Source organism: Lepidochelys kempii, chromosome 6 (genome assembly GCF_965140265.1).
Source record: "Lepidochelys kempii isolate rLepKem1 chromosome 6, rLepKem1.hap2, whole genome shotgun sequence".
Taxonomy (NCBI): Eukaryota; Metazoa; Chordata; order Testudines; family Cheloniidae; genus Lepidochelys; species Lepidochelys kempii.
In genome coordinates, this window is record NC_133261.1 from 91,754,851 (window position 1) to 91,767,082 (window position 12,232).

The window sequence follows — 12,232 nt, forward strand, 5'->3', positions numbered from 1 at the left end:
TATTCATTAGAGATTTTTGTAGATTCTAGCAGCTATATTCCCTGAAGATTCCATCCATACTGAAAATGCTTCATCTTTGGGCTTAACAGGACTTTCTCTGTAACTGCAGCTCTGGGCTGCTGTTGGTCAGGCCTGGGCTGGGCACTGTAATGGAAAGTGGGGAGCTTGTCTCTCCTGTGTTCCATGACCACTTGCTAGGCCCAGGCATCATGGAGGAGAAAGCTGCTTGACTCAAATGCAGAAAAATGAGAGCTGAAAGTTGGGGGTGGGGAGTAAATAAATACAAGGAGACTGGATGCTCAAAGTGGGACCAGAAGATGGGATGATCAGGAGAGTAGGATTGATTGGGCAAGGAGACTGGATCTGGGAACCAGTGGGGCAGTGGGAGGGAGGAGAAACAGATTTGATGAGGAGCTAGGATGATGGGAGAGCACTGGGACTGAATGAGCAAAAAAGGGTGGGACAAGGAGCCTGGAGAGGTGATGTCCTGGAGGAGACAAGCGACTGGAGACAAGAAGTGGAGAAAAAGAGACCAATCGAATGAGGAGCCGGGGGTGAGGGGAGCTGGGACTGGCTGAGCAAGGAGAGGTGGGGTTGAGAATCTGGAGCAGAGACTGGGACTCTGGAAGGATGAGACTAGATATTCTTGTGTAAAGAGGCTGGGACTGGAATGACAAGCCTGAATAATGGAGACTGGGACTGGCTAAAGCAGGGGTCTCAAAGTCCCAGCCTGCAGGCCACCTGCGGTCCGAGAACCTCCCCGCTGCGGCCCGTGGAGGAGAGACCCACACAGACACTCTGCCAGCAATGTCTGCTGCAGGCTCCACCCCTCACAGCTCCCATTGGCTGAGGGAGAGTGACAGAGGTACCATCACTAGTCGCCAGACAGAGTCAGCCATGGAGGCAGGATCATTAGTTGCCAAGTGGAGTCCACCATGGAGGCAGCGTCACTTTCTTCCACAATGAATATAAACAAGTCAAAATCCCAAACACAACTATCTGATGCACACCTTGTTGCAGTCCTGACGGTTTCAACTGCTCAGTCACTGGGGCCAAACAAACATCAACAAACTGACAGAACTGAAGCATTGCCAGGTGCCTGGCAAATACTAAAAACTCTCTGGCAGGCGAAGAATTGTATAAAGTTGTATGACAGTTTTTTATTATTTCTAAGAAAGTCAAAATAAAAAATACAATATAAACGTTTTCTTTTCTGAACACCATCTTCAGTGACATTATTGACCCGCTGGGAGGCTTTGAGGACTGGCACTGGCCCTAAGGTAAATTGAGTTTGAGACCCCTGGGCTAAAGTAAGGAGCTGGGGTAGGGAAGAGACAGGACTGGGAGGGAATGGGACAGAAGGGGTCAACTAGGGGGTATGGGCAGAAGTGTCTTTGCCCACTAGTGTCCCATCCCCCTCTAGTGCTGGTCCACATAGAGGATGACATCCTACTACTGCTCTCAGTTACTCCGCTATCTCATGTGACAGAGATCTGGGCAGTGAATGTAAAGGTTCCAACTCTCTGCTGATGATTCATGTGAATGTTAATATGATGCCATATGATGGAATTTGTGGGGGAAGAGAGGATGTCAATTTGTTTTTTAAAAACCTAGAAAATTACACACACAAAAACTGCATTAAAATAACAGTTACAATTGCAATGTCAAGCACTCAAAAGTTAGCAAATGCTAGAAGGAAGGTTGCCTATGCAGCCTTAATTTGACCCACTTGTGTGTGTGCATTATGATGGTCTTTAATTACACGATCACATGCTGTTTTTTCCAGAGGAACCATCTCATTCAGTGCACAGAACAGATGGTGCTTACTTAATGAGCTGCTATTCAATATTTTGTCTTCTCCTCATTGTTCAGTGTATGGCCCCAGGCCTTATTTACTGTACACTGTTCAAACCCTGCTCTGAAGACAGAATTATTACTTTCCTCAAAATGGGCTTTTGTCAGTGCTCTCACCATAGTATGAGTTCTTGACAAACATAAATTAATTAATGTTCATAACCACTATGAAGTGAGGTGAGGTGATGGTGGTATTATCCGCATTTTACAGATGGCAGACTGCGGCACAGAGAGAGTAAGATCAAAAATATCCACTAATTTTGAATATCCAATTTGAGACACCTAGGATCCCATTTTTCAGAATACTTAGCATTGTATAGCACTTTATATGTTCAGAGCACAGATCCCATTGACTTCAGTTGCAGCTGGGAGCATTCAGGACTTCTGCAAATCAGACTCCAAGTCCTCAAGTAGGCACCCAGAAAATGAGAAACACACAATCAGTGACCACCTATGAAAAGTTTGGTTTAAGTGATTTGACTAGCATCACACAAGAACACTGTGGCAGAGGCAGCAGTAGATTCCAATTCTCCAGGTCAGCATTCAGCTGCTTTAACCTACAACAGTCTCTTTCAATATAAACTCTGATTCATCCCCAGAGCAGGTCCATTCTGTGCACTGAATGAGGCAGAGGTCCTGTGGAAAAAATAGTATGTGATCATGAAATTAAAGACGGTATCATAATTCATGTACACAAGGGGTCTGAATTAAGATTGCCTGGACAGCCTAAATTCTAGCATTCCTTAACTTATGAGTGCTTGCCTTAGCAACCTTAATAATAGTCTTTTAACATAATTTTTTGTCTGCAATTTAACACTTATTGCAGTAGTTAGGATCAGTGCCCCATTGTTGCTGGGTGCTCTTCAAATATAGTAAGATGGTGCTAGCTCAGAGTTTGCACTCTCAAGAAGATGAGTGACCCAAGAAGGGTAATGGGAGAAGGATACGGACGAACAAGTAATATTTGTTAAGTATTATGCAATTTTCTTATAGATTGATAAAGGAAATGCAACAACCCCTGCCTCACTTCAGAGCTGACATTAATTGACTGGTTACCTAATTGGTTGAACAGCTTCAAGGGGGGGTGGAAAATTTCTCCCATTTGGGGTAGAATTTGGTGGGAATTTTATGTAAGTAAAATGGTAATGGGTCAATTATAAATATATAGAGTGATCTGGCTCAGTGACCTGGGGAAGTGAGGGGGCAAGGAGGAGCATCTGGCTTTTGTAAATGCTTGCTGTTGGTTTGAGTTTCATTGTTCTGAATTATAATCAGTGGTGCAGGGGCCCAGTGCTGCTTTCCTTTGGGAATTCTGCCCCTGCCCTTGCCCTTTTCCTCCCCTATGCTCCATTGTGTGGGTGTGTTACAATGAAGTGTTGATGCTGGAAGCCATTCAGAGTGGGGTGGCTTTGATAATGGCCCTCCCCACTGCTTCATGCAGCCAGCACAGCTTTGCTCCAGTCCAAGAGAGCCTTTCTCCAGGGAGGAGGGGAAGGTTTCTACAGGAGTCTTCCTTCCATTATCAGACTGTCTAGCCAATGGTTTGTATCTTTCTCCGAGCCACCTGCTGTTACTTTCTTGGGTCTTCGTAATGTCTGATGTATTTTTGTCTCCCTTTTTAGTTAACAAACCTGAATCTGGCAAGCGGAGCTGTAAGTAAAAGGAGTACAGCCTCCCCTCTCAGCCACCAGTCAGCACTTAACACAGGAGGGTCAACGTGGGCTGTTCAGGCAGATACTTCCACAACTGACAGCAAGCCTACCTCCTCAGCAGTCAGGTAAGTTAATCTGGCTGCCTCTGGCTTTTTGAGGGAGATGAATGCAGTGTACAGGGGCCAGGAGCTTGTTCAGTTTCCTCATTAGCTTCTTGCTCAGGAGATCTTGTTCCAGGAGTAAAGAAACACAGTTCCCAGCATCTCCCAGATCCATCAGAAACATAGCCCTTGATCCCAGGTGGTGGCAGGGCCATGGTGAAGGGAGGAGGAGGGGCTGGGCAGGTTGGATGGTAGGAGATATCTCTCTAAGCAGTTTCCCTCCAAGCACTTATCCAGGGCACAATTCCCTACCTGATGGCATAGAAAACTCCATCAGGACCTGAGTTTGGTTAGGCTTTTCCCTGGATGCAAAGCTTGGGGGGTTTGACGACAAAGGAACAATCAGCGGAAAACTACTTTCCTGGGAGTCTCCCTTTGAGTGGTTTCCTTCTGTTCTCTCCTCATTTTTTCTAATCAAAGTAGAGCATAGGAATTTACATTAGTGGTTAATATACCCCTTGGACTCTGAACAGAGGACTGTGTGTGATTCTCAATGGGGATAACTGCCCAAGGGTGAGAGAGGGGGGATGTGCCTGAAGGATTCTGAATGGGGCTTTGACTGGTGTTATTGAGGCTAGGAGCTAAGTGGGGCTGCCGTTTTGTACAAGACTGAGTACAAGACTAGGATCTAGGTACTCCTGAGTTCTATTCCTTATTCAGTCCCAACTACCTGTGGGAAGGTTGCTTCTCTTCCTCCCTTTCTGCCTCAGTTTTTGCCTTGTAAAATAGGGATAATGAGCCTAACCCTCTTAAGTGCTTGAGTTCTATGGATCGAAAGTGCCATGTTATGTGAATATAATTAGTAGTGCCTGTTAATAAAAGCAGGAAAGCTGCTGGGTGGTGGCTGATAAAACTTTAGAGGGGCACGGGGCAAGGAGTGTGCTCTGGGTGGTCCCCCCCCCCCCCCCCTCAAATGGACCCTGCAACAGGAGGATTGAAATCTGTATTGGAAAGCTCAGGCTTAAGCGGCTCTTGTTTCACCAGTCAGTGCCTTTCCTCCTGCCTGTAGAAGAGGAATGTGAGAAATGAATTCTTTGCCTGTGCCTGCCCTAGCACAGTGTTTGCCTGTGGGGTTTAGGATTATTGAGAGAGGCAGCAATTCTGTTCTTGGAACCCAGCCAAGGGAGTTATTACCTAATCCAAATAAAGAACCTATCCAACAGGTGTACAGCCTCCTTTCTCTCCTGTGTAGCCTGTGAGAGCAGCAGAGTGCAGGCAACCCTGTATTGCTTCCATCTCCTCCTCCACACTGCCCATACCAATGGGATTGGGCCCCAGGTTTAACAGGGGAAAGGGCTACTCAGTAGGACTCTTCCTTCCTCTGCAGATCTCTGCTGTAGGCCTCATGATCATGGTATCACTCTAAATCAGTTTCATTGTTAGAGGTTGCACGTGCATCAGCTGCAGATCTGACAGTCCATGGTTATAAAATCTTCTCCACCCCCATAATGCCCTACTCTATGCTGGCACAAGCAGCCCCAGAACTATTGCCTGACTTCAGTTGTGTAGCTTAGTGCCTGTAAGTATTTTATATATAAAATACTTTTTTATATATATAAAACCCCCCAAAATAATTCATACCATAGCTCAGAGGTGGGCGAACTATGTGGCTCATGGGACCGTCCTGCCTGGCCCTTGAGCTCCTGGGTTAGGTAGGTTAGCCCTTGGCCCCGCCCCTGCTGAGTCCCCTCCCCCACAGCTTCAGTTTGCTGTGCCGCCAGTGCTCTGGCCCCGTTGTCCTGCAGCACAGCGGTGTGGCTGGCTCCAGCAGGGCTGCGAGCTCTTGCTGCTCTGAGCGGCATGGTAAGGGGGCAGGGAGCTGGGGCAGGGGGTTGGATAAGGAGCAGAGGGTCCCAGGGGGCAGTCAGGGGACAGGGAGCAGGGGGCGGTTGGATGGGACGGAGGTTCTATGGGGGACGGGGGATGGTCAGGGGACGGGGAGCAGGATTGGGGGGCTGGATAGGCATGGGAATCCCAGGGGGCCTGTCAAGGGGTGGGAGTGTACATAGGGGTCGTGGCAGTCAAGGGACAAGGAGCAGGGAGGGTTGGATGGGTTGAGGGTTCTGAGGGGGGCAGTCAGGGGGCGGGAAGTGGAAGGGGATGGATAGGGGGCGGGGGCCAGGCTGTTTGGGGGTGCACAGCCTTCCCTACCCGGTCCTCCATACAGTTGCACAACCCCGATGTGGCCCTCGGGCCAAAAAGTTTGCTCACCCCTGACATAGCGTCTTGCCTGTGTTAGTCTTGATGCCTTTGATGGGGCACTTAGGGTTTGGGTACTGAGAAAATTCCCTTCACAGACCAGCACAGTAAGTGCTCACAATGCCTGCGAGTGGTACATTCCTCCAAAGAGTGTTTGACCTGTGGTGCCTTTATCGCCAGAGCACAAAGCAAGCAAGGAGAGATGTCTCAAGAGACTCTTTGTTTGGAGGGGGTGTCTTCTCTGCATGGCTGCCTGCATCAAAGGGCCAGAATAATGGAAGCCAAAACCTTTAGATCTGTCTACAAATCAAAAGGGGAATTTTTGACAGCTGCTGGACAATTCAGAGTGCAGAGTTCTGAGTACTGTTATCCACTTTTCTGAAGAAAGACTTGGAGTCACTGGAACTCTTTCTGAAGAAGAGGTCTTGAAGGACTTCTCAGAATCAAAGCACAATCTTTTTCACAGAAATCATAGAAATGTAGGACTGGAAGGGATCTCAAGAGGTCATCAAGTCCACACCCCTTCTATGCTGAGGCAGGACCAAGTAAACCCAGACAGGTACTGTCTAAGCTGTTCTTAAAAACCTCCATTGATGGGGCTTTCACAACCTTCTTTGGAAGCCTATTCCAGTGCTTAACTATCCTTATAGTTGGAAAGTTTTTCATAATAAGAACTGCCATACTGGGTCAGACCAAAGGTCCATCAAGCCCAGTATCCTGTCCTCTGACAGTGGCCCATGACAGGTGCCCCAAAGGGAATGAACAGACAGGTTATCATCAAATGATTCATGCCCTGTCACCCAATCCCAGCTTATGGCAAATGGGGGCTAGGGACACCATTCCTGTACATCCTGGCTAATAGCCATTGATGGACCTATCTTCTGTGAATCTATCTAGCTACCTTTTGAACCCCGTTACAGTACTGGTCTTCACAACACCCTCTGGCAAGGAGTTACAGAGGTTGACTGTGTGTTGCATGAAAAAATACTTCCTTGTGTTTGTTTTAAACCTGCTACCTATTCATTCCATTTGGTGGCTGCTTGCTCTTGTATTATGAGAAGGGGTAAATAACACTTCCTTATTTACTTTCTCTATACCGCTCATGATTTTATAGACCTCTATCATATCCTCCCTTAGTGACCTCTTTTCCAAGCTGAAAAGTCCCCATCTTATTAATCTCTCCTCATACGGAAGCCATTCTATACTCCTAATAATTTTTGTTGCCCTTTTCTGAACCTTTTCCAATTCCAATATATCTTTTTTTAAGACGGGGCAACCACATCTGCATGCAGTAATCAAGGTGTTGACGTACCATGGTTTAGAGGCAATATGATGTTTTCTTTCTTATTATCTATCCCTTTCTTGATGATTCCCAACATTCTGTTCGCTTTTTTGACTGCCACTGCCCATTGACGGGTTTCAGAGTAGCAGCCATGTTAGTCTGTATTCGCAAAAAGGAGTACTTGTGGCACCTTAGAGACTAACAAATTCTAAGGTGCCACAAGTACTCCTTTTCTTGCTGCCCATTGAGTGGATGATTTCTGAGAACTATCCACAGTGACGCCAAGATCTTTCTTGAGTGGAAACAGCTAATTTAGACCCCCTCGTTGTATATGTATAGTTAGGATTATGTTTTCCAATGTGCATTACTTTGCATTTATCAACATTAAATTTCATCTGCCATGTCGTTGCTCAGTCAGTCACCCAGTTTTGTGAGATCCTTTTGTAGCTCTTCGCAGTGTGCCAGGGACTTAAGTATCTAGAGTAGTTTTGTATCATCTGCAAATTTTGCCACCTCACTGTTTACCCCTTTTTTCAGATCATTTATGAATATGTTAAATAGGACTGGTCCCACTACAGATCCCTGGGGGACACCACTATTTACCTCTTTCCATTCTGAAAACTGACCATTTATTCCTACCCTTTGCTTTCTATCTTTTAACCAGTTACCAGTCCATGAGAGAACCTTCCCTCTTATCCCATGACTGCTTATTTTGCTTAAGAGCCTTTGGTAAGGGACCTTGTCAAAGGCTTTCTGAAAACCTAAATACACCATATCCACTGGATCTCCTCTGTCTGCATGCTTGTTGACCCCCTCAAAGAATTCTCATAGATTGGTGAGGCAAGATTTCCCTTTACAAAAACCATGTTGACTATTTCCCAACAAATTATGTTCATCTATGTGTCTGACAATTTTGTTCTTTACAATAGTTTCAACCAATTTGCCCGGTACTGAAGTGAGGCTTACTGGCCTGTAGTTGCCAGGGTCACCTCTGGAGCCCTTTTAAAAAATTGGCGTCACATTAGCTGTCCTCCAGTCATTTGGTGCAGAAGCGGATTGAAATGATAGGTTACAGATGACAGTTAGTCCTGCAATTTCACGTTTGAGTTCCTTCAGAACTCTTGGGTGAATACCATCAGGTTCTGGAGACCTATTACTGTTTAGTTTATCAATTTGTTCCAAAATCTCCTCTAAGGACACCTCAATTTGGGACAGTTCCTCAGATCTGTCACCCAAAAAGAACGGCTCAGGTTTGGGAATCTCCCTCACATCCTCAACAGTGAAGACCGATGCAAAGAATTCATTTAGTTTCTCTGCAATGGCCTTATCATCTTTGAGTGCTCCTTTAGCATCTTGATCATCCAGTGTTGTTTAGCAGGCTTTTTGCCTCTAATGTATTTAAATTTTTTTCTATTACTTTTGGAGTCTTTGGCTAGCTGTTCTTCAAATTCTTTTTTGGTCTTTCTAATTATATTTTTATACTTCATTTGCCAGAGTTTATGCTCTTTTCTATTTTCCTCATGGGATTTATCTTCCACTTTTTAAAGGATGCCTTTTTGCCTCTCACTGCTTCTTTTACTTTGTTGTTTAACAACGGTGGCTTTTTTTTGGTTCTCTTACTATGTTTTTTAAATTGGAGTATACATTTAAGTTGTGCCTCTATTATGGTGTCTTTAAAAAGTTTCCATGCAGCTTGCAGGGATTTTACTTTTGGTACTGTACCTTTTTAATTTCTGTTTCACTAACCTCCTCATTTTTGTGTAGTTCCCCTTTCTGAAATTAAATGCTACAGTGTTGGGCCACTGTGTAATTTTCCCCACCACAGGGATGTTAAATTTAATTATATTATGATCACTATTACCAAGCGGTCCAGCTATATTCACCTCCTGGACCTGATCCTGTGCTCCACTTAGGACTAAATCAAGAATTGCCTCTACTCTTGTGGGTTCCAGGACTAGCTGCTCCAAGAAGCAATCATTTAAGGTATCAAGAAACTTCATCTCCGCATCCTTTCCTGAGGTGATATGTACCTAGTCAATATGGGGATAGTTGAAATCCCCCATTATTATTATTGAGTTTTTTGTTTTAATAGCCTCTCTCATCTCCCTGAGCAGTTCAGAGTCACTAACACCGTCCTGGTCAGGTTATCTGTAATATAGACCTACTGTTATATTCTTATTTTTCAAGCATGGAATTACTATCCACAGAGATTCTATAGTACAATTTAGTTCATTTAAGATTCTTACTTCATTTGATTCTACGCTTTCTTTCACATATAGTGCCACTCCCCCACCAGCACAACCTGTTCTGTCCTTCCGATATATTTTGTACCCTCGCATTCCTGTGTCCCATTGATTATCCTCATTTCAAAAGGTTTCTGTGATGCCTATTATATCAATAGCCTCATTTAATACTAGGCACTCTAGTTCACCCATCTTATTATTTAGACTTCTAGCATCGGTGTATATAAGCATTTTAAAAACGTGTCATTTTTTGGCTGTCCCCTATTGCATGATGTAATTGGGCCTTTTTTTTGTTTGACTGTTTCTTATCAGATCCTCCCTGTATTTTATCATTTTCCATCCTCTTCTTCTTATTAGGACATAGGGAATCTCCATTTATAGATTGTCCCCCAAGGGATGTCCGAACCACATGCTCCTCCGCACCTGTCGGCTTTCCCCCAGCCCTTAGTTTAAAAACAGTTCAACGACCTTTTTGATTTTAAGCGCCAGCAATCTGGTTCTGTTTTGGTTTAGGTGGAGCCCATTCTTCCATTATACTTAAAATTAAAAAGGTCGTTGAACAGTTTTTAAACTAAGGGCTGGGGGCAAGCTGACAGGTGCGGAGGAGCACGTGGTTCACTAGGCAAGCTAAGCACAGAGGGGATCAACTCAGAATCAGTGAAGGATTATAAAAACAAGGATGGTCTTCAACTGGATCCTGAGAAGAATTAAAATATGGTGAAACTGGGGGCTCTAGTGGTGATGGGAGGAAAGGCAGGTAATGGTGCTGTATTGCTGTGTACTGGTGACGAGGTGGTAGCATTCTACACAGGCTGGTGTAATGAGCTGAGACTTGGGGAATCCAAAGTATTAAGGTAAGATATGATGACAGCCTGGATGGGGATTGAAGTAGGGTTGGAGTCAAGTTGGCTTGGGCAGCATGGCAGAGGCAACACGGAGGCGGCAACACGGAGCCATGGGGTAGAATTTGCTATAGGTAAGCTTCCAGTTATGAGAAAGGGGAGAGTTCTAGGTATCTTGGGAGCCAAGGGCAGAGATTTGGGGTGGGGGCAGGGGCTGTTTTTTGTCATCTGAGACCTGCTCTTTCCTGTATCCCAGGGTCTCAAGGATGAATGTGGAGTTGCTGTCTTTGAGCTGCTTGCTTTTGGTGCCCCACAGTCCTGTGTGAGGAGTGGACAGCTTCCCCACTGCCCCATGCCCTGTTTTGCCACATGACCAGGGCCTAACTATTTTCGCACAAGCTGGATGCAGGCTAACTTGAAGGCTGAGGAGCCTGAACTGCACTGATCCCTCCCAGAGGAAATGTAGGGCAAGAGCAGTAGCTACTGAATGCTACACAATAGTCCCTCAGTTCAGCCTTAGCAAACTCTGCACTGACCTTTGCACCTCCCTGGTGAGGCAGCACAGAAATGCCAGAACAGGAGCAGCCAGGCCCACTGACTCCAACACTGCAACATCTTAGCCGTCCATCTGTCAGGTTCCCCTGACCCTGTCTGTGCCTTTCCCCTTCCTAATCTCCTCCCACCCCCTCTCTGTGGGCCAGGGTAACAATGGGCTCTGTCTCTTTGCATTGCACAGCACATTCTGTCTGCTTCGCACCGCAGTCCTCACACAATTCCCTTTCTTTACACCCTAATCTCTCCACCTCCGCCTACATATGCTTCCCTCTTGTGCCTGCCAGTAGCAGGCTGTGCTACCCTAGGGTGGGGAAGGAAGAGTCTTTAGCACAAGGTAAATCTGGCCCAGGTTATCCTGACGCTGCTGTCTGTGATTACCATCTATCAAGTCATTGGGAGTGGCCCCAGCTCGGTGTCCTCTGTGGATGCCTTTGTCCTGCTGTCTGCAGTGGCCAGCACTGTGTTAGGAAAAGTATCTCATAGAAGAGTCCCTGTCAGACAGAGAAATGTCTTTTATATTAGGACAGGCACATTGTGAATCATAGGATCATAGGAATGTAGGGATAGAAGGGACCTCAAGAGGTCATCTAGTCCACCACTTGCATCAAGGCAGCCCTTGAGCTCTGATCCCACTAGAGGCCTCTTTCTTGGAGATTTGGATCAATTAACTTTATTGACTGGGGGAGACTAGAAGTGGACTGTAGTTACTGTTTGTTACTGGGCTCCTGTTAGTTTCCCCTTGGCAGTACCCTAGCACCTCAGCCCTGGGCTTTGGCATCAGAAGAGCAGTGTGTGTCTGAGAAACCTAAGTTTTTGAACTGAACTTTGACCTTCAGGAAAGTTCTAGGTTACTAGGTTGGGGGGGATACTGCCTGGGCATCTGTTAACTAGAGGCAGGATGAGCTTAAGTTGGTATGTGCAGCAACTCCATCCCTACACTATTTATGCATACATCTGTCTCCCCTATCACCACAGGCAGCCACTCACCCATATCTTGTGCTGCCCCCATGCACACTGATGACAACCTAATTCTGGGAGCAAACTAGGTTAGTCAAGTTTGGAGATGTATGACCAGCCTTGATAGTTTGTATATTGGATAAATCACACTAGAGAAGCCTGTGATGGTAGGTCCTATTATTCGCCAGCCTATTCTGAGCCTCAGCACCATGGGTTGCCACCATCTTGAAGGAACGCTGCTTTGCACAGCCTAGGTCTTGGCTCTGCCTGTCTGGAGCCTCTGGGAGAGGAAAGGGAGAAAGCTCGTGACTTGCCCAGACAGTCGGAGGCCTGGCCCTGCAGCCTCGGCTCCCCAGACATTGTTGAGTCGGACTTGGCTGGCAGCTGCTGTGCTGTTATTTTTCCGAGGTAATAAGTGAGAATAATTACAGGGCCCTTTCCCGAGGCGAAGGGGGTTTGGTCCAAGTGCAGTGAGCATGTAGGAGCC

General features: G+C 46.1%; 1 protein-coding gene across 12 annotated transcripts in view; it reads left to right on the plus strand.

Annotated features, from left to right (window-relative positions):
• TTLL5 (tubulin tyrosine ligase like 5) overlaps positions 1 to 12,232 on the plus strand; it is a 210,249-nt gene that overhangs the window by 106,900 nt on the left and 91,117 nt on the right. For all 12 annotated transcript variants that reach the window (XR_012159502.1, XR_012159503.1, XM_073349243.1 and 9 more), the window contains one exon: positions 3,477 to 3,631. Coding sequence is in view for 10 of the 12 variants with exons in the window: in XM_073349243.1 (XP_073205344.1) it covers positions 3,477 to 3,631 (155 nt within the window). In the remaining 2 variants the exon portion in view is untranslated. The remainder of the gene's footprint in view (positions 1 to 3,476; positions 3,632 to 12,232) is intronic.